Source organism: Etheostoma spectabile, chromosome 14, assembly GCF_008692095.1.
Source record: "Etheostoma spectabile isolate EspeVRDwgs_2016 chromosome 14, UIUC_Espe_1.0, whole genome shotgun sequence".
NCBI lineage: Eukaryota > Metazoa > Chordata > Actinopteri > Perciformes > Percidae > Etheostoma > Etheostoma spectabile.
The window spans coordinates 13,885,260-13,911,824 of record NC_045746.1 but is presented as its reverse complement, the minus strand read 5'-3'; the positions used below and the strand labels follow the sequence as shown (position 1 = coordinate 13,911,824).

At 40.1% G+C, this 26,565-nt stretch overlaps 4 protein-coding genes across 5 annotated transcripts in view; 3 read left to right on the top strand and 1 right to left on the bottom strand.

Annotated features, from left to right (window-relative positions):
• akap9 (A kinase (PRKA) anchor protein 9) overlaps positions 1-7,418 on the bottom strand; it is a 67,797-nt gene extending 60,379 nt beyond the window's left edge. The window contains exon 1 of the mRNA XM_032536073.1: positions 7,173-7,418. Coding sequence (XP_032391964.1) covers positions 7,173-7,220 — 48 coding nt within the window. The 5' untranslated portion in view covers positions 7,221-7,418. The remainder of the gene's footprint in view (positions 1-7,172) is intronic.
• A 4,768-nt stretch (positions 7,419-12,186) lies between these two features.
• On the top strand, positions 12,187-14,544 carry mterf1 (mitochondrial transcription termination factor 1). Its single transcript, XM_032535530.1, has 2 exons — positions 12,187-12,292; positions 13,063-14,544. The coding sequence occupies exon 2, from the start codon at positions 13,109-13,111 to the stop codon at positions 14,270-14,272; it is 1,164 nt and encodes a 387-aa protein (XP_032391421.1). The 5' UTR covers positions 12,187-12,292; positions 13,063-13,108; the 3' UTR covers positions 14,273-14,544.
• Positions 14,545-14,802: 258 nt separating this feature from the next.
• Positions 14,803-20,651, top strand: dus3l (dihydrouridine synthase 3-like (S. cerevisiae)). Of its 2 annotated transcripts, none has more exons than XM_032535480.1 (16): positions 14,803-14,919; positions 15,146-15,256; positions 15,985-16,255; positions 16,356-16,707; positions 16,956-17,032; positions 17,130-17,219; positions 17,322-17,363; positions 17,559-17,711; positions 17,846-17,962; positions 18,435-18,500; positions 18,653-18,763; positions 18,965-19,061; positions 19,174-19,249; positions 19,517-19,705; positions 20,263-20,391; positions 20,508-20,651. In XM_032535480.1, exons 2-16 carry the CDS (start codon positions 15,180-15,182, stop codon positions 20,578-20,580), a joined length of 1,920 nt encoding a protein of 639 aa, XP_032391371.1. In that variant the 5' UTR covers positions 14,803-14,919; positions 15,146-15,179; the 3' UTR covers positions 20,581-20,651. The 2 variants fall into 2 exon arrangements, with proteins under 2 accessions (XP_032391371.1, XP_032391372.1); XM_032535481.1 differs by having other exon boundaries at positions 20,263-20,380; positions 20,508-20,577.
• Positions 20,652-21,719: 1,068 nt separating this feature from the next.
• The window catches only part of LOC116702014 (uncharacterized), a 5,230-nt gene continuing 384 nt past the window's right edge, over positions 21,720-26,565 (top strand). Inside the window, exons 1-14 of the mRNA XM_032536072.1 lie at positions 21,720-21,903; positions 22,473-22,618; positions 22,676-22,778; positions 22,854-22,963; positions 23,069-23,145; positions 23,185-23,282; positions 23,342-23,506; positions 23,611-23,780; positions 24,524-24,621; positions 24,737-24,885; positions 25,021-25,198; positions 25,279-25,414; positions 25,644-25,718; positions 25,928-26,562. Of these exons, the coding sequence (XP_032391963.1) occupies positions 21,750-21,903; positions 22,473-22,618; positions 22,676-22,778; positions 22,854-22,963; positions 23,069-23,145; positions 23,185-23,282; positions 23,342-23,506; positions 23,611-23,780; positions 24,524-24,621; positions 24,737-24,885; positions 25,021-25,198; positions 25,279-25,414; positions 25,644-25,718; positions 25,928-26,562 (2,294 nt within the window). The 5' untranslated portion in view covers positions 21,720-21,749. The remainder of the gene's footprint in view (positions 21,904-22,472; positions 22,619-22,675; positions 22,779-22,853; positions 22,964-23,068; positions 23,146-23,184; positions 23,283-23,341; positions 23,507-23,610; positions 23,781-24,523; positions 24,622-24,736; positions 24,886-25,020; positions 25,199-25,278; positions 25,415-25,643; positions 25,719-25,927; positions 26,563-26,565) is intronic.

Genomic DNA, 26,565 nt, shown 5'->3' with positions numbered 1-26,565 from the left:
TACTAATTACACAGCCAGACCACTTCTGATATGTATTATGTAGCAACAGGTGACAACAAATTGGCCGCAGAGTCAGCTAAAGCAGGGCCGACAGCAGGGGCTGCAGGTGCCACAGCACAGGTGTTGCATGGATTGCCATATATATAGACAGACTGTTGCCAAGGAGACCATGCTAATGCCGGCTCACCTGTCCTGGAAATGTACCAAATGACAGAAGATCGTAACCCTAAATGCACATTAATATACAGGTTTGGCAATACGGTTTAGCAAAGATACTGGTGAAGAAGTGTTTTTTGCTTCATCCTGATATTTGACAAGCTGGAACCAGCATGTTTGGCATTTTTGTCCCAAAAAGGACTTATCGATTAACTTGCTGATTCATTCTTTGTTGATCAACTGAACAATTACTCGTTGCAGCTCTACTAAGAGCACAGATTGTATGCACCTGCCCAGCAAACCCCACTCCTGTAGCAGCAAAGTCAGCATTAAAGTAAGCACTTTTTGACAGTTCTGGTTTGGTGATGCTGCACAAAAGGTTAGAGAACAACACGACAGAGCTAAGAGTGGGCGTCGTCCCCCACCTATAGTACAACACACAGCTTTAAAGCTCAAAGGGCTACACACACACAGAGAGAGAGAGAGAGAGAGAGAGAGAGAGAGAGAGAGAGAGAGAGAGAGAGAGAGAGAGAGAGAGAGAGAGAGAGAGAGAGAGAAGAGCTACGTGCATTAAAAACCAGAATTGAGATATGAATGAATGTCTTACAGGGGGAGAATCTGGTGATAACGACGACAGAGCGTCTCTGAAAACACAACAAGGCTATCCTTTAATTCTGATTTAAATCGGACTAACACACTAGCACTACTGTGCGATAGGCAGTGGACCTGCCAGAAGAAATTGCCCTGAGTTTTAAAGACGTCTCAGGGAAACCCAGACTTTCGTTGAGCTGCTTATCAGGCTGCCCTATTTGTCTGGGCAGAGCAGAGCATTGGCAGAACATATGGAATACTGGAGCCTGTGTGGCTGTATCACCGTCTGGGAAAGGAGACTACGTAGGTGTATCACCATCTGCTCTCTGAAAACATTTACACAGGCATATTCTTTACACAGGCTTTTTTATTCATGTCTAGTAGCAGCTGACTAACAGCACCAACAACAACATCCAGTAAACTGTGTATGATTTTATTTAAAATCAACTAAATTGCAATTACAATCTGGTGTTACTGGAAGGAGTGGAGCTACACAATTTTTAGTGCTGATGTGTGTTTATGTATGTTTTTATATGTCTAAATGTTCTACTAATGTAATTTAATGGAAACATGAGGAACATTTTTTATTCAGCAGAATCAATTTCAATTTAAGGAAATCAGACAAACTAGGGTTGGACGAAATCAATTGCCCACGACAAGATATTCTGCTGTAATGTTAATAATGGGGTGGCTATCCCTTAAACAATTATGTGTGTATTAACCATTGTGAACCATTCAAGATTGAAGTAAATAGATTGGATTTTTGTAGCATTTTATAATTTGTCAGGCATCTAATTTGATGATTTAGTCAAAAACTAATATTTCTCTCCGGTTATTTAACAGTTTATCAATTGATTTATCAGAACATGTACCATATCATACTGTATATCAGATATATAGATTATCACAATTATAAATCACATAGTTTATCCAAGACTGCTGTCTGTCTTACTAGCTTGTCAACCCTGTTAAGTGTCATCACAGTTTGTACCCAGAAGTACAAAAATCAATACATGAGAAGACTATGGTTTAAAAAGAAAACTAAAAAAAGACATGACAGCCTTGTTTTATGAAGTGAGGAACACAGCTGACCAATAACTGCGTGACTAGCATTTGTGAATTGGTGACGTTTAAAAAGTCAATGATCTTCTCAGAAGATCTTAACATTTGTGCCTCAGGAAAAAGCATACTGAATGCTGTCTGTTAAAAACACTTTAGCACAAACTGAAAAAGCAGTACATGTGATGCTCAATATACAGATCACATGCATCATTTACAAACATGTGTCATTATATGAGTAACAAAGTGCTTTGCTGTAGTTTGATGCCTGTGAGACACACTGCTAAAAATACAAGCAAAACTGAAATGCAGCAGTGCAGTGTCACCCGGGGGCTGGGCTCCCTGTCTCTAATGTCATGTGTCAATGAGACTGCCAGCAATATTGTGTTAGTCAACATCTAGCTATTAGAGGCCAAAACTCTTGTGCTTAATACACACATTCCAGTTAGTAATCAACAATAGCTAATCGCCCTGAAAACAAAAAAAACAGCAATTGAAGCCACCTGGTTTATGATTGGTGCAGCGGGTGGAGCTTCAGCTGTGAAACTTTCAAGAGGCTCCAAACCAGGCTGAAATGTATATATTAACATATGCATATCACAGACATAAGATAAAAACAGACCTGTAAACAACTCCTGCCCTGAAGTCTTGTCACACTGCTTTCACTGCTCTGTAGAGTCATTCCAGCAGTTTATTCTGATTCTTAGCACGTGCATATTGCCTATTAAACAATGACATTTGGCTCAGTTTAATCTTTGGGTTTACAATAAATTAACCTTGTTTTTCTCTCAAGCAATACTTATTTCTCACGGTCACGGCCCTGCGTACCTTTGCATTCAACAAATCTAAGCTATGATCAAAGTCAAGTATCCTTATAATTTCTATTGAGAATGAATGTGGTCATGCTCATGCAGTATCACCCTCAGGCGCCACAATCTCAGAAAAGAAAAACAGTGGGCAGCTGGGTAAATAATTGTTTTGTACAACTCATCCAATTACATTACAACTATAGGATGGATGTTGGCCCTTTGGAGTGCATAACATAGATGCAACATCCTGGGTTTCAATCTAGCCTAGAGGACGATTGTTGGATGCTCCCGCCATATTCCCCTCTGAAATTTAATGTGCTTTAATGTGTTCTATAAACAAAACGGTTTTTTAGGTTGTTGGTTCAAAGTATATCTGGAAGACAATCATTGCTTCACACTTTCAAGAGTATTTGGCACAAAACAGATTGCCAGATTGGCATTTAACATTGTACTGATTGAACTGGGCACGAGCTTCTGATTGCCCAATTCAGTTCACCTGGTTGAGCAGGCGCGCAGTCCCGTGCGGGCTGCCGAGCAGAGCGCGCACAGGGGAGACGGCACGCAGGAGAAGGAAAAGGGATTGGTTGACGGGGGACAGCCAAACCTCCGCTGGATTAGCGTGACAAACAAATAGACCTGAAAGACTGCAAAACTACAAAAAGCATTCCTGTGGTAATGAATCCTAAGATTTAGTTACCACTAAATCTGTGATGAGTGAGCTATTTTGGGCACATAGACACTAGCTCACATCTTAAACCTTTTCTCTCAAAAACTGTAAAACCCAATCAGCCTCTTTCATGGTATAGTATAACTGCAGCTTTCATTTACACCTTATCTTTCTTAAAGATCAAATATTAAAATAGGGGAAAGTACTCCTGCAGGCTTGACAAAAGTTTCTAGACTAACACAGAAAGTTTGGTTCGGTCATTCCCCAGGTCGTAGCTGATATAAACTCGACAGCTGTTAGACTATCCCATTCAATTAATCACCACATAATACCTTCCTAAGCAGTACAGCATGACATTACAAGAGCTTGGAAGACATTCAAAGTTATATATTCAAACATATAAGGATAATAAAGACTACAACCTAATAGTGAAAACCCACCAGTGTCAATCAAGCCGATTAATAAGCTGAATAAGCTTTGGTGGTCAAAGTCTATTAATCATATAGAGCTGTGCTGGGCACGTACATGGTTAGTCACCTGAAGGATTAACCGTTCAGGCCTAAGATAAGTAGATCAACTTGTACCTTTGCTGTCCTCAAAACCTCCAATGCTGTCTGACAGTGACACAGATATGTTGCTATTTGAACCCCAAAAAAATCTACTTACAATTTCCTGTGTTATACAAGGTTTGGCAAATGATTTCTCCAATGGGCTAAATTTATCTTTACTTCTATAAGAAGACTGTTTAGACTATGTAATTTGGTTTGAAAATAGTGACAGTAAGGCCTTTTTTGGCATTGCAATTAGCAAAAACTTAAGTGAAGAAATACAAATCTGAAATTGTGCATAAGACTACACTGCCCTGATGCCTCATTTTCCAGAATGATGCAAAGCTTTGCAAGTACATAAATGAACCCATCACTCATGATGGCAGAAGCTGGTAAAGTTACAAACATTGACAAATCAGAGAAGCAGAGAAAACAAAGATACATGCCGTCCTCCATAAATGATGTGTGCATCCCTTGAGCCAAATAAAAAACACTGCAGTGCCCTGCCCCAATCAGTATCATTTTGAAAATTCTGGAACAGCAAATAGGCTGCCACGCGTTATTCATTGAAGTTGTATTAAAAATCCGTGCTGTTCAACACACTGTGTGTGATGGACAAATTGACTGGCTGAGCATTAATGACCTATAGACAAATAGATAAAAAGTAAAAGGGAAAATAAACATTAAAAGTTATCTATGGAGACACACCTCTGTGACTGTAAAAGAAGCCAACATCTAAACCTCGATTGATGACATAAACTAAGATTAAAAACAGTTTTTCAATATTTTAGTTAATGAAATGTAACCGCACTGGACTACACCAGCAATTTACACTATTTCTTTCAAGAAATCATGTTCAAAATAACAAACTTCCACCCTGGTGCTTTTAAAAGGTGCCATATGAGTCTGGGAGTTTCTCTGACCTAACACAAAATCTTTTTAGCATCTTGAGTTTATCTGCCCTGTAACTGGAGAACCAAGCTAAAGTCTTCCACAAGTAACTCCATTATGCTTGTTTCTTGTGGAAAGGTGAAAGCAACAATACATCCGCAGCCAGTGACTTGGAACAATAGCTTGGCAACACCAGCCCCTAATTAACACTTCAGTGCCTGGTATGACTCAGTAGGCAATTGCTTGGGACGGATGTCACTCCAAGCCAGCTATACAATAGATGATCGACAGTTTTCCCTTCACTTCACCTATACCTGATTTGAGAAACACATTACCCAGTCACTGGGCTTTGCCTCTTAATTTTAAACCGGAAAATCACAACAGCTATATGTCACCTATCCATCACCATATATCTAATTCTGATTAAATATTGGGGCAAAAGTTTGGCCACACAGGCGCATACTAATTATACTTATTTTTTATCTAAAACAGCTAGTTTAAATGTTTTCCTTTTAGGTTTGGTAGTTTAGAGAGGCATTGGGTTAAGTTATTGTCTTAGCACTCCCCTTAGCTTGCTGACATTCTGTATATCAGGTCAGAGGTTGGTAGGGCTGGGTACAGAACTACAATACTTTTAGGCACTGATAATACTACCTCCATAGTACAGAAAAATGCCTTGTCATTCAATACCAAATTTAAATACCTAAGGAGTAAATCTCATTAGCGCCAGTGAGCCAATAAGCATGCAGTATGCTTGTAACAAGAGCTAATAATGCGGGGGATTGCCGTACGGGAAACAACGATTTTTGGGGGGGATTTTTGGCCCTTATAAGATAGGACATCTGAAGACAGAAAAAAAGGGAGAGAGAAGGGGATGATATGCAGCAAAGTGACGCGGGTTAGAATTAAACCCATGCCACTGTGGTGAGCACTGAGTGTTAGTACTTGGGGCGCATGCTTTACCAGGTGAGCTACAAGAGGCCCCATGATATTGAAATTTTCTGAACGATATCCAGCCATGCATCTTGGACTCAAGCCAAACTTAGATCCAATCTGACTTTGGGAGGGTAGTAGAACAAATAATGACATCTTGTAAAATCTCTACCTGCATGTGAGGGCATGGTGACATGGTACTGTGTCAAATAAAATAACAGCAGACGCTCCTGCAGTACAGTGGGGCAGAATTCCAGAGCTATTACAACGAAGATGGGGTTTCTCATGGTCTCTCACACGGTGCTAACCTAAAAGCCAGAACACCAGCTCAAAACATGAAACCTGGAGTGACCAAAAGAGACACCAAATGCAGTTTATTATATGTTTCTTTGCAGTGTTTGGATGGAAAGCATTTGGAGTGTAGCACCTTTCCAAGTCTGCCTGACAAAATGTATTAGTATTTTCAATACCAACACTTTGTAAATGGGTCCATAGAGAATCACAAGGACAAAAACTGCAATATTAAAAAGGAATGTTATATACCTGTTACATAGTAATAGGGACAAATATCTATGTAACTTTTTGCCAAGATGAGGCTATAAAGATAATGTCTTTAATCCTTAGATTGTTACACTGATAGCCAAATATGTTTTGTATACAATTCCTCCAATTAGCCATGTCTTTAGGCTAGGTACAACACATCTCCTTGCAGGCGTGTTATGGACAGAATTTATTCCCTGAGATATATTTGAGTGAAGAAATAGCAAGAACAGAGCTGCTGCAAGGTAATGCACCAGTCCAGGCAACAAATGAATAGAGGATAGGTCAGACAGAGCAGTGGACCATTTATTTCATTGCAATTTATAACATGAGAAAAAACTCATTTATGTGACAAAAATAATAAGGATGGGCATCATTACAGGTTTACAAACAAAAGCATTATCCATAGTTTTACGTCAGTTATTGGATGGGTGGGGGTTGTCCTCCTGACCTAAATGTTGATGCTGATGATTCAAAAAGCCAATGTAGCAAGCCAATGTGTCATGTGTGGCAATGTTTGCTCTAGCTAGTAGAAAAATGTCCTGTAAATCCTGTTACACCAGCCTGTCCGGCACACTTCCTGTGGCGTTAATAAGCCTTTGTTAACGATGGGGGGGGGGGCTTGACTTGTGGGTGATTAAGTTGGCATTGCGTGCACACTCCTGCACGTTTCAGAAAAGGAAAATTAAACATTGGAGTAACGTGAGACAAGCATGATGACAAAGGAGTCTGTGGCTAGCAGTAGCTGTGCTAACCCCGGCGAGCCAACCCCCGGCTGTCAGCAGGGCGCATGTTTGCTGGGACTGACAGCTGAGCGGGGCATAAAAAGGGGAGGGAGGGGGGGAGGGGGGGACCCAAAAAAACAGATGACAGACCCAGCCGTGAGGAAATAAGTTGTCGACAACAATAACTTACAACTTTACAGCAATGAAAGCAGTGTTAATGAGTTATGCTAACATCAAAAACGGAGGTTCCTACCTTTGCTTTGCCGGCCTCCAGCTTCTTTTGCCTCTCCTCGTCTTCCATCACCGCGGTCCCTGTGGCTGAAACAAGAGGGAAACTTCTTCATGCGAAATATCGGCAAGAACAATATTAAAAACTAACGGTTAAATATGTCTCTCGTCTGTCTTCCAGCTTGCTGCCAGTCGCATTTACTAGGTGGTGCTGTCTCCTTGTTGGTAGTCCGCCGCCATGTTTTACACGTAAACATGAGACGCAAATATGATGACGCCGTTTAGGTGCCTTCACAGCCACGCCCCTTGGTCTTCCACTTTGTTGCTTTCAGGTGCTGTCAGAAATATCGATATTATCCCAAATAAAAACGTTTACCATGCAGTATTACGGTTTTGATCAGTGGTAGAAGAGGAAATTTGAGCTTTTACTTAAGTAAACATAGGAGTAGCACGGCATTTAAGTACTCCATTACAAGAAAAAGTCCTGTATTCAAATCTTTTACTTTCGTATTAGCAACACAAAATATCAAAAGTAAAACTATTCCGAGAGCATTCCATAGAAATAAAATGGATCAGTTGTATTTTTACGAAGAATTTATTATCAGAATCACATTCTGAATTATTCCCAATGTAAGTTTTCAGTTGCCTTATTGTGTTGCATACAATAAACATATGAAAGTGGAATAAACCTTAAACAATAGAGCAAAGTATCCTACTGCAATAGTTAAAAACATAAATCTCAATTCATAAAGTGACCACAAAGTGTAGCTGACAAATACTTATGGAGGATTTCTCTCTGGATTATAACATGGCATCAAATGTAGGTATGTGTACCTCATTATTGTATTCAAGTAGTTCTTTAATAAATGCACTAAGTTGCATTCCATCGCATAGCCTAATAATTAAACAGTTGTTGACTGTCTAAAACTTCTTAAATAAACCACATGGATCTTTTATTTAATGCTTTTCTTTGTCATTTCTCATGTTTTCATCTATGAGGTTTGGACGAAATCTGAATTTGTAAAGGAAATACTTACATGGCAGGATCCTTTAATGTCTTAATGTACAGGGATTTTTTTAACAAGCATTAATGATATAATTAAATTATCTGATGACTTATATAATAATCATAAATTTCACTGTTTTATATGCATTCTGAATCCTGCGTAAAATGTCTGCTCGGTTTCTATGATTACTTACTTGCTGTTTTTTAACACTAGATATTTTCATTTCAAATCTGTTTTTTTTCTTTCTAATAAAGACTTCACCCATCAACTCACATTTTACAGCATGGAACTTAACTGGGCTATTGGTGTAAACTATTGAAAAGAAACATTTGAGCTTCCTTGGCTAAATGAAACAGCAGGTAACATAAGAGACTGGCATCAGTTTCCAGGACAGATAAAGGCGAGAAAGGACACAATATACAATTTATTTAACTTATACACAGACTTCATGTGGAATTGATCTTCCGTCTACAAAGTTTATGCATCATCATAACAGGTATTGGAAAAGTAGCTGTTCAGGATATGGATTACAGAATACAGACTGAACTGCCGTTTTGGTTCACTTCATTCATTGATTCTTCCAAATTAAACGTGAACAAATTGGAGAAGTTAGCTGCGAGTCAGATGTCTGGAACAGGTTATGTAACAGTGCTGTAGTTAAGATTTTATTAGGTCCAAATTCCCCCAACATAACTTCACCCTGCAAAGGCAACACATTTTTACCAAAGAATTTTTTTAAAAAGATACTTGAGATACCAAAGATCTTGAGTTTTAAAAACAATACAGATTGTGTTTGCGTATTTGTAAAATTTAAGGTTGTTAAAAGCCTCCATATTCACATGAACAACGCAATCGTTGTCCTCGACTGAACATAGGTTGATGTAGAAACATTGTTTAAGTACTCTTGTAGGACACAGTCCTGTCACCTTCTGTTTCAGTATGGTTCATAAAATAAGATGATTTTCTCAGAAAACCTGCTGGAGCTACCGAAAAAAAAAAGATTTGTCTGCTTCTTAGAATCAATTACCGTATAACATACCAGCAGCAGCAGGAGAGGATGCTCTGTGTCTTCGGCTGACAGGAGCCGAACAGCTTATTGTTTGGCAGATTTTTAATTCCACCCATCTTCTTTTAGACATTTTGACCAATTTGATCCCACCTGTGAACACTCACTGCATGTGCTAGAGCGTCTGGGAACTGCTGAGCATTTGAAAGTTTCGACAGCTTTTGAATTATTGATTCTCTGAAGGAGTAAAGTGTCAGCAGTTACCTAAGCAACTTTACCAAGTACACCACAACAAATGGATCAGACAGAAATCCATTTAATATAAAAAACACAGCAGATATATGCATGCATAAAGTAACACATAAGTCCACTTAACAATTTTAAAAGGTTCAGAGGGAGTGAGAAAATGGGCATACTGGAATTAAAATGGAATCGGATGAGCAAAAAGGAATGAAAAAATAGCAAGAGAAAATTATTAGCTATGATTAGAAAGTAATTTATGCTTTTTGGCTGAGGGGAAGAAGAGCCCCTCAGTTGCCCATTTATTACGCACACCTATGTCTGAAACTAATCCAGTCTAAACAACAGCCACATAAAAACTCCGAATGGAGGGAACAAAATAAAATAAATAAACACTACTGAACACAGTAAAATTGAATCAATATTTAAAAGTGTTTTAAGACAATTTTTTGGGTGGCATTTAAGGTCTTTATTTTGATAGGACAGATGACGATATGTAAATGGGGTGAAAGGGGGAATGATATTCAGCAAAATGCCACAGGTCAGAATCAAACCCGCACCCGCTGCGTCGAGGAGTAAACCTCTGTGTATGGGCGCCCACTCTACCAGCTGAGCTATCCAGGCGCCCCATTTAAAAGTGTTTTAACAAAAAACATTAAAGTATAGCCTAGTAGTATGCTATTTCAATGATCAGAATAGACCTATGTCAATTTGCATCTCTGTTGTTTTTAATTCTGCTTTTTGAAACACAATTTGTTTGAAAATTTAGTTTTGTGTCTGTGTCATCTGACTATGCATATTGTACTTTTGTTTACAGCAGTGTCTTGTAATCCCATGCAGGATGAGCCAAAAGTCCGGCATGACATAATAATAAACAAATTAACTGTATTAGGCTGCATTACAGTTTTAGCTGGGTGTGCATGATGAACGGGCACTGAGTGAAAGATATGGAGGCAGCGATGTTAACTAATATTACACTAATATGTGCAAAAGCTGTAACATTCATGAAGTGTCTCAGTGTAGGAGCAAATTCATCCTTCTTTCTTGTGTCTTCCATTTCTTCTCATCAAGTGTCTTGTGAGACTCAAAATGATTCAAACAAGGCAGAACCATAAGCCATAAGAGTCGCTCCCACTCACATTATTATGCAAATATACAGGCAGAAGTGCTTTGGACAAGTGTGAGAAAAGTGGAACTGTAAATACATTTAAACTGGGCCTGCTGATGACTGAGATGACATAAAGCGGAAACACTCACCCTATCATGGTTTCACTAAAACACCATGCTCACTTCAATCTTAGAGCAGCGGAGTGAAAGCTCATTTGCATGATGAAGATATCACTTTGAGGTATTAAAATATTCATGAGTGGTGGAACTCATCAGTAAAGACAGACAATGGGTCAGTAGATGTTTCAATGCTAAGCTGTGAGCCTCAACACATGGCAAACGCTCTCTTGTGCCTCATGGGTTTACAAGAACGTCAGCGGTATCATGTACGCCTGGCATAAATTAAATATGAATACCTGTAACTCAGAGTCTAATATACTCTACAACTCATGATTATACTGAAAACATTAAGCTTGCCACATACAGCTATAAATCCAAGTCCACTCTGATGGCTTTGCGAGTGAATGCTTGTTTACAGTGTACATTTTGAGCAGATAGCTGTGCAATTATCCGGGGTCATCTCCATTTAGAAGGTCAAGCACTTTATATAGCCTCTATGAATTTGAGAGTTTTAACAACCTAAGGACAAGTTCAAATTTTACATGTGCACACAAACGATAAATGGTGATTTTTGATTTCCAGAAAATAATATAAAATTATATTCAGAATGAAAGAATTTAGTATAATTTTTATCTATTTATTAATCCCCAATGGGGAAATTACAATTTACACTCTGTGTCCACACTTGTTAATACACAGTCCTGAACTACACACACACACTCACACACACACCACCCACGTTCAGGATCTATACATGCACTAATGGAGAGATGTCAGAGTGAGTGGGCTGCCAGCCAAACCAGCGCCCTGAGCGGGTGGGAGGGTACAGTGCCTTGCTCAACAGCACCTGGGTGAAGTAGCATCTCTCCAGCCACCAATCCACACTCCCTTCTTTTTGGTCCATACGGGGACTTGAACCAGTGACCCTCCGGTTCCCAACCCAACTCCCTATGGACTGAGCTACTGCCACAGTAGAAGACCATGAATCCTTATACTATAAATTATGAAGACAAAATGTGCAGAACATGTAGTTGAATAGTTAATTGAATGGATAAGATGAACTGGAGAAAATCATAATAAAATCTAAAATTCTGCTAACTGCCTTGAACCATTAATGGGTTTTACTCAGTTGTACTTCTCGCACTGCTCGCTTAAAGTTAAACAGTATTGTGAAAAGTAACCTATTAATCCAAATACCTTAGTTCAAATTATTCGGATTATGTAATTAATGTATGGTTAATTTATAATCTCATCAATGTATTTTATGACGGTAGAAATTTGTACCCACTGATGAAAGTCATTTGCTCCCATCTAGTGGTTAAATGTATATATATATTGTATATATATACACACACACACCACACACACACCACACACACACACACACACACACACACACACACACACACACACACACACACCCACCAACCACACACACACACACACACACACACACACACACACACACACCACATTTATAACTCCAACACGCTAGATGGCGCTAATTGGCGATATTAGTCCCTTGGACGACAAATATCGCGGGAGTTTCACCAGATTCACGTTTCCGCATTGATTCTGCATGTTGATTTCGGCTGTCAAATATCCCTCACGAGCAAGTAAGTGGCCAAGAGCCACTAAACATGGCTACCTACAAATGTATATATGGTATGTGTTTTAATTACATTTTCTATTAGAAGACTATGGCTTGAGCCCTTGATACATATGTAACTTATTGTACGTGGTAAAAGTCATAACGTTAACAGTTAACGACATCATGCTTGTAGTAGTAAGGACGTTCCATTTTACGTTAGTCATTTTAAAGTGAAAACAGTTTCTCATTAGAAACTCATTAGAAACTGTTTCTCATTAGAAACTGTAGGCTACTTACGGTTTTATTTATAACATTAAAGTAACGATTGACTTGAAATTACAATGATATAGCTTAGAATATGACAGGACCTTAACAAAAGCAGATATTTGGAGTGTCAATACTGCATTGGGGGTAAGAACTAGGCTACGTTTACTCATAGCTATGAGTAAACGTAGCCTAGTTCTAGGCCAGCTGTAACACTACTTCACTTGACTGCTTTCAATTAACGTAAATTTAAAAAAATAACAAACAAATAAAATATGATGCATTATTAGTAATTAGTTCTTACACCTAAAATACCTAAATGCTGCAGACATGTTTGTGCATCAGTAACGTCACTGTGGTTTTCCTAAGTAAATAGGACTTTTAGTTATAATAGAGAATACTTTATAATGTGGCTCTTGTTACTTTTACTGAAAGATTTGATTACCTATTTCACCATTGCATAATTGTGTTAAAACATTTTGCTAATATGCACTGTTTGTGACCTAGTGGCTATAACAACTTCACTTTTGTTTCTTTGACTAGATTATTAATGAGCTAAATATGTTTATTTCTCTTTCAGGTCCACTTAAACTAGAAGTTATGTTAAAGTGTAGCCCTCATTAGAAATGGCAGCAATAGCTGGAGCGAGGGCTCTTTTCAGCCTCCGTCGATCAGTGACGCTGCAGCGCAGCTTTGGGTTAATTACACTACAGTCAACATCAACCTGCCTTCCCAGGAGGCTTTGCAGTGCTCCTACAAGAAGTAATGAGCTGCCAAATCCACAGGTTACCCCAGAGAATGAATCTCTGCTGGAGAATCTGAATCTCATGGGAGTTGATGTGAAGATGGCACGCCAGCGTCAGCCTGGGGTGCTTCGGAAAGTCTTCACTAATGAGCAAGGTCTTGCTCAATTCCTGCAAAGTAAAGGTGCAAGCCGCAAAGTAATAGCCGGAATCATATCCCGTTATCCCCGTGCTATCACCCGCTCAGTTGAACACTTGGAACAGCGCTGGGAGCTGTGGAGAAACATCTTCAAGTCTGATGAAGAAATTGTGAGCATCCTGAATCGTTCACCTGAGTCTTTTTTCCGGTCCAGTGATAATGGGAACTTGGAAAAGAACATAGCTTTTCTGACCTCGCTGGGACTGAACACCAAAGACCTCCATCGGCTGCTGACCACAGCTCCGCGGACATTCTCTAACAGTTTAGAGCTCAACAGGCAGATGGTGGAGTTTCTGGAAGACATCTGTGCAGAACTTGGTGGGAAGAATCCAGAGCAGTTTCCAAAAGCTGTCATATCCAGAAACCTTTATATTCTCATTCGAAGCACTAAGAGAGTCAAGGCAAACATTGATATCCTGAGAACTTCTCTTAAGTTGAGCAATTCAGAACTGCTTTCTCTTCTTCAAGGCCCTGGAGCAGAGATACTGGACCTTTCCAATGAATATCTGAAAAAGAATTTTAACAGTCTCCAACAAAAGATGGTTTTACTTGGCTGTCGGAGGGCTGACATAAAAAAACTAATCATCAGCTATCCAATGGTTCTGTACATTGGGCCAGACACGCTGAGCTGTAAACTAGACTGTCTCGTAAAAGGAGGAATAACAATGAAGCAGGTACTGGAAAAGCCCAAAGTTTTAGACTACAGCACACAGAACATTACAGGGCGACTAGAGGAGCTGCAGAGAGTTGGATACGACTTCCAGAAGAATGGCATCAACATCCTGGACTCTAGCCGAAAGCGGTTTGTTGCAAAGATAGAAAGACTTAGTGTCTCACCAGACGACTAGTCATGTTCAATGGATGTACTAGGATAAAAATGTATTGCTGGGATAAAGCCTGACATCCGGCGCTTTCGACATCTCCACTATCGGGGCTTAGCACTGCCCAGATTAGTTATGATTGGTTGAAAAAAGTACATTCAAGCCAGAGTGTTTGGTTGGCTTCTCATTAATCATATTTTGGTCTAAGATGTATAAAAAATGATGTTGATGTTGGAGAGCTGCTCTTGGTACTCATGTGACGATGGAATCTTGAAATAAAATTGATATTCAAAAAGGCATCATCTGACTACACGTTTCAATCATGATTTTTATAAAGTACTCAAAAATATATTTAATAACATTAAATATACAGAAAGAAATACAGAAGATGGGTTTTTGGTGCCATTTTAAACCTGAAAAATGTCATGTATATTCAATTAGCAGAGGTAATCTTGTTGTGTTCCATCCCTGGACAACATACCTCCATTTAAATGATTTAATAGTTTAATCTGAACATTGGGGAGACGAACAGTAATATGCGGAACCAATGTTTGTCTGCCAGTACACCACGGACTTCACCAAACTGCTGCACAAGCATTTCCTCATGCCGTTGCTGTGCATTTGAAGGTTTGTGACAGAAATATAATCAAAGTATTGGATTCGCAACATAACAGGTAAGTTACTGCTAACGTTAATTTGAATTCAGTTTAATCAGACAGTGAACTCATAAGGAAGTTAAGTAGCTTGACGTAACCTAGGCTATAGTTAATATGCAGTACAGAGTTTATGTTAAGACAAAACGGTACTCGCTGCAGAGCCAGGAGATAATCCTTAGCTCTTCTGTTGAGCAGTGTGTTAGTTTTATCCAAAGTGATCGTCTGATGTATCAACATGTTTCAGAATAAAGGATTTAGAGAAAGCCTGTGAAGGTGTGATGGAAAAACCGGCGGAGGAAAGCCTTGAAAAGAGGACGGATGAAGCTGTGAAGGGTGAAGCTGCCCTCAAACCACAGTAAGTTAGTAGCCATTTGTGCAATACAATACAAATCTTGAGACTTTTCTCTCCTCCATGCATCTTAGAAGTATTTTAGGTTTAGGCAGAAATCCCCCCCCCCCTCTGCATCATGTCTTGTCTGGCATCTCCCTCCTCACCATAACAGCCCATTATTTAGCTTAAATTGCAGCTTGTTCTTATGCTCCTTCTTGTGCTCATTGGTATATCCAAAGATGCCCTTCGCTTGGGGCAGCAACTGTCTCTCAGCCTGATGAAGTAACCCACCGTTTCTCAGCAGAGTAGCATGATCTCATACATTTACACAGCACACTTATTTGTCTGATGGAGCCAACAGAACTACACAGTCAGCAAAAAGGCTCCGCAGCCGGTGAATGCACTAGACTTCTTGCACAGAGTATGGACATAGCTGTTGTTCCAGTTTTACAAGGTACAGCTGGTCCATATCAATAGCCCCTCTTGTAATTGTACCATTAACAGAGTAATTAATGTGGTAACCGAGCAGTGAATAAATGTGACCAATATTCTTCCCTGACACATTGCTGAAGTAAGGCAGTGTGTCAAAATGTATAGACAAATTGTAACCGATGGTTTTGCAGGGCATTACGGTTGCCCTATTCTACACAATGGCCATTCCACTCTGTCTTAAAATATTGTGTTGAATGTCAGGTTGTTACATCTTCGAACTGACGGGTCGATTGCATTTCTTTTTTTTCTTGTATTTGCAGATTCCTAACAACCAAAGAAAAATTTCATGCGTTTGTAGACTCTGAGTGGCAGGGCTCAAAAGGAGAAAAAGCTAGTGAAAACAACAGAGTTGAGGAGACAAATGAGACACCTGTTGAGGAACCTGAGACCAAAAAGCTCAAACTAAACGCAGAAGAGCAGAATAAGGGCGGCAACTCAGACCGTAAACGTCTTCGGGGACAAAATAAGTCAAGGCCACACACAAAGCCTACCGCCTATGATGAAAAACGACTGTGTCTCTCAGTCCTTCAGGTATACAACTTTAACCAACCATTCACAAATGCCACTTACAGTACTTTTCAATTCCTACACCAGCTGATAGTTATTGTTATGCCTTTTTCCACCTGTGCAGGCCAACAGGGAATGCTCCTTCGGTGACAAATGCCACTTTCACCATAATGTAGCCGAGTACTTTGCCACTAAGCCTGCTGACATCGGGGAAAGCTGCTACCTCTATGACACATTTGGAAAGTGTGCTTATGGTCTCACCTGCCGCTTCGCCAAGGCGCACACTACACCTGACTTCAAAACCATGGAGAACGCAGAACTAATTAAGGTCAATGAGGGCAGGAACGTAGTAAAGAACAGCCTGAGTAAGGACCTTCAGATTAGTCTGAGGAAGCGTTCGGTGGCCTTCAAGAAGTCAGAAGAGTACCTCAAAACACTTTCAAACTACAAAGACAAAAGAGACCAGCAAGGGAATGGTAAGAAGAGTTACAAATACGAGTCGTATTCTTTTCTCTTTAATCCATTTTGTGAGTTTGTCCTTTGAGACACTGACAGACGATCAGAAATCTGCAGGGAAAAGGAAGTATCTCTGAAGTGAGTCAGTCGCTGTGGCACTTATTGGAGCTATTTTATTTGCGCAACATGCATGCCATTCGTAATCATTTAAGTTAAAAGGGTGTAAATTTAAATTTGGTCTTTTAATTCAGTCTTTTGGCACACTTAGGAGATGCTCGTGCAGCTGAAGTATCTGCAGATCCAGCAGGAGGGGAGCAGCGTGTGTCTACTGATACTGAAACACAGGTACAAACTTCTACTCTGAGCACTTACTGTACACAGTAGGTGTAAATAGTGTGTTGTTTAATGTATTTTTACCTGTTTGCTTTGTGACAAACTACAGGCCAGCCCAGATAAGCAGCCTCCAGTGAAGACTGTTGGCCCACTGACTGATGTAGATGTCATCAAGGTGCGCCCATGTGAGAAGAAACAGGTATCTCTTCAGGCAACCGTCTTTCCTCCAAAATTCTATTTTCTTAGAATACATTGGTGACTCACAAGAAATATCATGTAATCCCCTCTCTCTGTGTTCAAGGTGGACTTTAAAGACAAGCTCTACCTTGCTCCTCTGACAACTGTAAGTACAACCAGACTCATTCGAGTACTGTTGCTGGATGTATTATTGATGTAGTTTAATGCTGCCCAACAAATCATTCCAGACAAGAGTTTATTTAAAAGGTCACTCTAAAGAATCAGTAACATACCAAGCTATCTATAAAATTCTGGCCTATAAATAAGGTTTTTACATGATAAAATACTTATCTTTCCCTAGTGTGGAAATCTGCCTTTCCGTCGTGTGTGCAAGCGCTTCGGAGCAGACATCACCTGTGGGGAGATGGCCATGTGCACAAACCTGCTGCAGGGGCAGCAGTCAGAGTGGGCCCTCCTGAAACGGCACGAAAGTGAAGATGTTTTTGGCGTCCAGGTGATGTCGTCATAGATTATTAAGACTCTCCAGAACCAGAGTTGTTTAATTACTCTGTTCAAGTTATTGTTTTAAACACAACTTGTGTGAGATTAAAGATGCCCTCCATTCTGAAGTCCGAATTGTGTGTCCAGGTGGAGGGCTGCTTCCCCGACACCATGACGAGGTGTGCAGAGCTCATCAACAACAACACTGATGTTGACTTTGTGGACATCAACTCTGGATGCCCCATTGACCTTGTGTACAAGAAGGTAAACCCTCTATCAAACTATGTTTTCCCATTCAGATTAAAGGAAAGTTCCAATGCACAACAAAACAAAACAGCAAGATTCAGGCACAGATGAGAAGGGAGGGAGCGTGGGGCTATGGATAGGCAGAGGTGAAGACATGGGTCTTGAGGCGGAACTGGAAGATGGTGAGGGACTCAGAGGTGCGGATCTCTTGGGGGAGGGAGTTCCAGAGCCTTGGAGCTGCCCTGGATAAGGCTCTCTACCCAAAACCAAACAGAGTTTGGACTTGTGAATGCAAAGGAGACCGGCTGAGGTGGATCTGAGGGACCGTGAGGGTTGGTAGGGGGAGAAATTGCAGCAGCTTTACACACTTATTCAAATCGGTATTTCCAAACCCTGTGTATAAATCATAGACACGGATGTTTGGCTGGAAATATAAAAAATCAACATGACACTCGCTGACAGTTGATCTTTGTTTGCTTTTCCTCATCAGGGCGGAGGCTGCGGCTTGATGACACGCACCAGAAAGTTTGAACAGATAATCAAGGGAATGAACTATGTAAGCGTTTCTTTAACCAATTGTATCTAAATATGAAATACCACTGTTATTAAATGTATATAGTATCTAAGTGTTGAATTTAATTAGTTTATTTTTTCTAAATCCACCTAAAATGTAAGGATAAATGAGAACAGTTTTTTTTCTTCCTGGAGGTCCTTGATGTCCCTTTAACTGTCAAGATCCGCACTGGTGTTCAGGAGAAGTGCAACATAGCGCACAAACTCATCCCAGAGATGAAGAAATGGGATGTCTCTATGATCACAGTAAGTCTTGTAAAAGAAGCATAGATAAATGCGTACATGTGTGAGATGTTGTTTTTTTTCCCCCAAGCCCCTTGTTGTTTTTTTTGTCAGTCCTGCATTATATTTTTGTTGTTCTTCTTTTATCATTTTCATACCTGCGACAAATTGCAAATCAGCGTCAAAGTGTGATAACACACCATTGATTATGTTATTTACTTACAGTTGCATGGTCGGTCCAGGGAGCAGCGCTACACAAAGTTGGCTGACTGGGACTATATCACCACTTGTTCCAAGCTGGCTAGTCCTGTCCCACTTTTTGGTTTGTGAATTTGGAAAGATTACAGCTGCACACAGTAGATGAGGACAAAATGTTAGTAAGAGTAATTCATTATTGTTGATGAACTAAGGTGACCATTGTTTATTGTATTAAGGTAATGGAGACATTCTGTCCTATGAAGATGCCATTAAGGCAAGAGAGACCGGAGTTTCTGGTATGATGATTGCAAGGTTGGTGCCCCTTACACACATTATAGAAAAAATAATAAAAAAACAAAGTAAATGTCAAATTATTGTGTGGTCTACGCCACCTGTAACTTTCAGGACAGCAGGACATCTTGTAGAAAAGAAAGCCTGACACCTTCTTTCTCAGTAAATAATGAATATTGGTTTTATTTGGCAATTAAGTTCATTTTTGCTAACACATGTTCTCCTTGCCACTGTGGTTACAATAGCCTTTTTGGTGAACTTGATTTTGCATGTTTTTTGTCTCTTCAGGGGTGCTCTCATTAAGCCATGGATCTTCACTGAAATAAAGGAGAGCAGACACTGGGACATCTCCTCCAGTGAGCGACTGGACATCCTCAGGGATTTCAGCAACTTCGGTCTGGAGCACTGGGGCTCCGACACTCGAGGTGTGGAGAAGACCCGCACCTTCATGCTAGAGTGGCTCTCCTTCATGTGCAGGTGGGCAACAAAATGCACTTTAGGATATTCCATTTATTCTACTATCAACAAGCAATAACTTGCCATTTGATCCAGAAACAAACTCAATGTAGCACTCAAAGCCAGCCCAACGCATCAGCCAACTAAACCCCAACTGCCAACTGTGTTTATAAGCTGCAGCTCAGAAAAGATACACATTGCATAAAAAAAGAAATCTGGGGAAACCAGTTTGAATCGGTCGGATGCAGCTGATAAAATTAATAAGAGTATTGTTATCTATAATTTACAGGCGCGTAACTTTGTCAGGAGATACTGGATCATCAGCCAGTAAAAGCAAAGACTTTGCACAAAATTATTCATTATTTGTAATAAATGTATGTTAAATGTATGTTCTTCAGCATATGGTTACTTTGTGTATCATATGTTTTGGTTTCTACATTCTGACATCTTGCACATGATGATAGAGATTCAGCTCCTACCAATGAGAACGTAACAATAAAATATTCATCAAACCTTTTGGGGCTTAGGGACCCCAAAAGTCTATGGTGGGCCCTGATAGCACTATCTCTGTCTCACAGATATATTCCAGTGGGCCTGTTGGAGAGGATACCTCAGAAGATCAACGAGAGACCTCCATACTACATGGGCAGGAACTATTTGGAGTCACTGATGGCCAGTCAACATGTCGGGGACTGGGTCAGGATTAGGTAAACAATTTTTAAACCATCAAGAATGACCATTTCAAATCAAGCTACACTAAACTGATCTGTTAAATTTATGTATTTACTGACGTTAATTTGTTTTACTTTCTTCCCCTCTCCAGTGAAATGCTACTTGGACCTGTGCCAAAGAATTTCAACTTTTTGCCCAAACATAAAGCCAACGCCTACAAATGATTTTCTCTTTGTTTGAACATCCAGTTATTTTGATTTGTTTGTTTTATCGGCTCTGGAGAATAAGACTTAAAGAAAAAGGATGTATTGTTTTAAATGATAAAGACTATGGAGTAGTCTGTTTATTTGACCTGTAGTGCAGTAGCAGAAAACATGGAGTGTTTGTGTGTAATTGAAATATATGTAATAAAAAAACCTTTTGCCACACAAAGGTCTTTTTTATTTTTTTATTCTGCTTGGTATTTAAAATAATAAGCCATTAGAAAATATCTTTATGACTAACACAAAAATTCAGTAGTGCTACATGAAATACATATACACTGAATGTTATGTGGAAAAGAAAAATAGATGAGTATACTCATTTTGTTGTGATATAAAATTGAGCCACAGTCGGTGGTCATAATTTAACATTATGTTAATGAGATATAAATTACCAGTTTATTATATATAACAGTAAAATGTCACAACAGCAAAGCAATACTTTCAATCTGTATCTAGCATGTAACATGTTTGGCAAGTGTTTGAATCTACTTTCGAAGATGAGTAGCAGGTGGCATATTGTATTAAATGTATTTTAATGTTTTGTTTAATTATTAAAAAACGTCTTAAACATTTGATCACAAGGAAGGATTGTGGAAAATGTGAACTGTGCCTACTTCGGCGTGTGTAGTGTAACTTTCTGTATGTTGTCATCTGGACCAATGTTTTGCACTTTTCTTTGGCTGTTTAAATAAAAAAATGTGATCACAAAAAAAAGGGTTAGAAACATCTTGACCAAGTTAATAAAAGGTTTTTGATTCACAGTTCAAGACTGGAAAATGTATGCAAAGAATAGGTCAGAATTGGCCTGTGTTACAAGTGGGCCAATTACAAAGTAATTTACCTGGTACTTGAAATCTATTTTGATGCTTAACATTTTGTAAGACTTTGAAGTAAAAAAATAAGTATTTTTTTCTTTTTTTGCTGTAGTAGTAGGCATATTGTTACTTTTACTCTAGTAAAAGATCTGTGTACTTGTTCCACAGCTGCACTGTGAGACTTTTCTTGATGAGCAATTGCCAATCAGCAGCTACCAGATGCAATCAATTAACTTCAAATGTATATATGTCGCATGGTAGTAGACTGAATCATTCACCAAGGCGCAACAGCTGCAGGAGGACTTCGTGTGGGCCATGGCTGGTGTGTTGGTTGAAATGTTGTCGGTAGTGCTGACTGTGACTCTGCTGCTCGTTCCAATACAGGGCTGGAAACATATCGATTGGACTCAACTTTCTAATTCTGATGAGCCGGAGCAGTGGCGTAAACCACAACTTGTTACCTTGACAGGTAAATGACGATGACACCACAGGTGGAAGGTGTGTTCACTGTCGGTGGGTTGTTAAAGGTTTTGCTTTCTGTTATCCTGTGACAAGAAAACCTCTCAGCCAGGTTAAAGCATGGACCCTTCTGTACTTTAAAGCTGATGTATAAAGTCAAGTCATGTGCTAATGTTTGAAAAATAAATTTTACTCTTTGTACCCGAATCACATTAGTGTTTTACCCAATACTTACATGACTGCATGCAGTTAAACTGTTTGGTTAAGGTTATTTCAATAGTATCAAACATTTTGTATTTTCTTTCTCTGAAAGCCTTTTGTGGCATGCTTTAGTTATAATGGGGGAAGGTGCATAAGGCTTTCGACCACAATTTCTAAAATGGTTATTTGTGCTCAAGGAAATGCAATCAGACTTAAGAGTCTGCACTAGCATCAAACTTATTACTAGCAACTGCATTTTCATAAAGGAAGAAGTTAATCTGTGTAAAGATTACTCTTTAACTGTGCTGTTGACATAATTAAGGAAATGTCTCAGGCTCTTTGCTTGCAGTTTGTAACCACTATCACTTTTCCCTCCAGATGACCGTCTTGTCTTAGACAGTGAAGAAGATGAAGTTCCTGAATATGTACTCCCTGAAGTTAAAGGTGCCTCCACTAGTGAAAATGTCAACCCTTTTGCTGACCATGGATTCCAGGTAGACGCAGTAGATGCCCATCTAAGGAGTTGGGACAGCGATACCGATGGCTTTCAGATGGAATTTGTAGATGCCCCTCCAAAGAGCTGGACCAGCAGGCCTAGTTCTTCTGTATTAGAGGTGGTCTGTAGTGAAGTTGGCTTCCAGATTACACTCCTTGCTGGTTCATTAAGTGAAGTCACAGTTTTGGGTATGTACTTGACTTTTCTGTGTATTTGACGTTATGCTTAATCCATCTATTTACTGGGATTATTTTCATTTTCAGGCTCAAAGAAACTTCTACCTGTCATGGATGCTCCCAAATCTTGTGGTTATGAAGTGGACTCTTTCAACAACACCTTGACTGTCCCCTTTACTGGATGCCATGTGAAACATGTAAGTTGCTGTAAATTTGCCTTTGTTTATTTTAAATGTAAAATAAACTCATCACTTGTGTTTACTTTCAGTTGAAGTCTTAACAAACATTTCAAATGATTACAGACTGATCACTACAGCCTGGAGTTGTTGTATGTAGATGAGATTGGTCAAACACAAGTTGCAACTGCATCTTGTGAGGAAATTGGTCAGACAAAAGCTGCTACTGGAGCTTGTGAGGAAAATTTAAAGATTGGCCCTCGCCTCAGTGGCAAATTCAACTCAAAGTGCTTCAAACCAGTTGCTACCCCACCACCCTCAAATCCATCAATTCATTCAAGTGAGTGCAAACTGCATGCGCAATGAAAAACAAGGTTATGCATCACTAATGTATTGAAGAATTACAGCTACAAGGGATGATGGACCATTATAAAATGTCTGTTTCAGGTTGTGATGTTCCCTTGGAGGAGCAGTTGGCTTGTGGTTTTAAAGGGATAGTTTCCTCAAGCTGTGAGATGAGGGGATGCTGTATGTCTTCTTCTGGCTGCTACTACCCACTTGATGGTAGGGCTTCAGTTTAGAGTGCTGCGGTATCAAAAATTCCTTAATTTTACCTTCTAGTTGAAAATGTCATAAGTGACTTGTAACCTTTTCTCCCCTCACTTTAGCATGCACTGGGGGAAACTTTGTTTTTGCCATTCGATTCAACTCGGCATCCATCCCTTTGGATCCCACCAAGCTCATTATTCCCGGGAGTCCAAATTGTAAACCAGTCCTTGTTAATGACAAGGTTGCCATCTTTAAGTTTAAAGTTACAGAATGTGGAGCTCGGTCTTATGTAAGTCATCACTTGTTTTACAATGCACATTCCACTTTTGAAAACAAGCCTTTAGTGCATTAGAATATGATACATTGCCTGATTGAGTGAAAGGCTTACTACTGATTATTAAAATGGCAGACTTTTTTTTTTTTTTTTTTTTTTTTAAAGCTGAAGCCCTTGAGTTTGCATTTTCAGCAGTGTATGACATAATCATTGGGGCATGACTCCTGACCTGCTATTGTTGCAAAGTAGGTCACACATTAGTTAGGCTATATCCACAATGTCCCACTTTTGGATTGCTCAGGTGCCACAGGAAATTCTGCCAGAGCGATGCATTTCCTCCAATGTCCATAATCTTTCTGTTGGAATTCAAAACTCTTTGAGGACTATAGCTAACTGCTCAGATCTCTGCAGGGTAACTTCAGACAGCTGGTTAGACTATCTGAGTTTTGAACTAAAACAAATTCCTTAAGTCATTTGGCAACAGCTCAGGGCAGAGCTCAACATGCCATGGCAAAAACTAGCCAGACTATCCTGTGGCTCTGTAGGTAGGTCTGGCAAAGCTAGACTACATGTTCATTACCTTTTAGCATCTAGATTTCTGATTATGTGCTTACATAGCACTTAAAGTTGGCATCTTGCAATTCTCTACTTGAATATAACTTAATTCTCATGTGACAAACAAGTCAAAAGTTGATCTTGATAACTTTATACTTGTACAACACCGTAAATCTGAGGAACTTTAACTTTTTTTTTCACAGGAAGTTGGTGAGACAACTATCTACCTGGCTGAAGTGCAGTCTGTTGTACAAACTTTGAATCTCAAGTATGGGATAATAACCAGAAGCAATCCCCTCAAGTTAGTGGGTTATACTTTTAACACTGGCCTAATGATTCATCCAGTAATGACTGTGGTCCTGCTTTAAGATTTATCTCTACACATGTAGACCCAAACTCAACTTTATCTTTTATAGGTTTATGGTTGAATGCCGCTACAACAAAGTGGGGGCCAGTCAGCAGGAACTTGCAAGTGTCGGCTACATGGTCAAGACCCCAAGTTCCAGCTTGCCATTGTCTATTATCTCACATGGCTTATACGGTGTCACACTAAGAATTGCTCATGGTGAGGTGCTTCATTTTCCACACCAAATGCTAGTACAATTTTGATCCACATGGCTGGAGTGCTTTGTACATAAGTAGTGGTCAAATGGGTAACTTATTGTCAATTTTAAGTTTGCTCTTGTCTCTATCCCAATAGATGAGACCTATTCAAGCTACTTTCCTACTTACCATCAGCCCTTGCGACTGCTCCTTGGCAAGCCAGTGTATCTTGAACTGCTCCTGAAGTCTCCAAAACCAGATGCAGTAATTCTTGTCAACTACTGTTTAGCTTACCCTCGCTCTGCAAAGAATGCTCTGGTGCTCATTTATGAAGGGTAAGCATGACGGTGCAATCCCACTGTGTATTAAGGTTAAATGATGGCCTTGTCTAACACAAACTTGCATTTGTTTGTAGGTGTGCCAATCCTTATGATCCAACTGTGTCTGTCCTTAAAGTCATTGGCCTTCCCAAAAATCGGCACCAAAGGCGCTTTCTGGTCCAGGCCTTCGAGTTTATGGATCAAAAAACAAACAAGTATCTTGATGAAGAAGTGAGTCAAATCATTTAGAAGGCATGCTTTATTAAATACTTGCTGACTAAAATGAACATTAACAAAATGGGATGTGACTTTCTCCAAACGGTCCTTAAATCAGCAGTTTACTAAAGACTCTCACCTGTAGCTGAACTTTCAATGTTCTTACTGCAAACATGGAATGAATGGCTCAAGGATGTGTGAATGTTTTATTTAATGGTAAATGTTAATTTTTTTTCTCCTGCAGATTTATTTTATGTGCTCTACAGAAGTTTGTAGGACAGATGAAAAGACTTGTGAAGAACAGTGTTTTGATGGAAAGGTCAGTTTCTAAACCTTGCAGTTGTGTAACCACCTACTCCAGTTCTTTGCTTCTAGGCAACATGAGTATTTGCAGCTTTTTTTTTTTTTTTTTTTTTTCTTCCCTGATGGGGCATCAGTGTTAAAATAACTGCATACTAACCTATTCAAACATTTCTGGCTTAGGGACCCAAAAAGCTAGAGCAGGCACTGATGTCATCTTTCTCTCAGATATATACTGGTGGGTCTTTTGGAGAGGGTATGGCCCACCAAGTGCCCTCCAGGCCACATGGGCAGGCACATGCTGGGCCCTCCGGGCAGGCACACCAAGACACCTCCGAGCCAGATGGGCAGGCACACGATGGGCCCTCCGGGCAGGCACACCAAGACACCTCCGAGCTAGATGGGCAGGCACACCAAGACACCTCCGAACCAGATGGGCAGGCACACGATGGGCCCTCCGGGCAGGCACACCAACACACCTCCGAACCAGATGGGCAGGCACACCAAGACACCTCCGAACCAGATGGGCAGGCACACGATGGGCCCTCCGGGCAAGCACACCAGCAGACCTCCGAGCCAGATGGGCAGGCACACCAGGAGACCTCTAGGCCAGATGGGCTGGCACATGATGGGCCCTCCGGGCAGGCACACCAGGTTACCTCTGGGCCAGATGGGCAGGTAGATGATGGGCCCTCCAGACCAGATGGGCAGGCACACGATGGGCCCTTCGGGCAGGTACACCAGGGGAGCTCAGGGCCACTAAGGCAGGAACCATTAGGAGTCACTGGCCAGTCGGCATGTTGGGGACGGCGTCAGAATGGGCCCTCCGGGCCTCCACGGCAGGCAAACCAAGGGCCCTCCGGGCC

Excerpts from the sequence above, each read along its gene's own strand:
- mterf1 (XM_032535530.1), top strand. The coding sequence starts at position 13,109 with ATGGCAGCAATAGCTGGAGCGAGGGCTCTTTTCAGCCTCCGTCGATCA.
- dus3l (XM_032535480.1), top strand. The coding sequence starts at position 15,180 with ATGGAAAAACCGGCGGAGGAAAGCCTTGAAAAGAGGACGGATGAAGCT. Across the intron at positions 15,257-15,984 it reads GAAGCTGCCCTCAAACCACA|ATTCCTAACAACCAAAGAAA; the intron begins GTAAGTTAGTAG and ends TTGTATTTGCAG. Across the intron at positions 18,764-18,964 it reads GGGATGTCTCTATGATCACA|TTGCATGGTCGGTCCAGGGA; the intron begins GTAAGTCTTGTA and ends ATTTACTTACAG.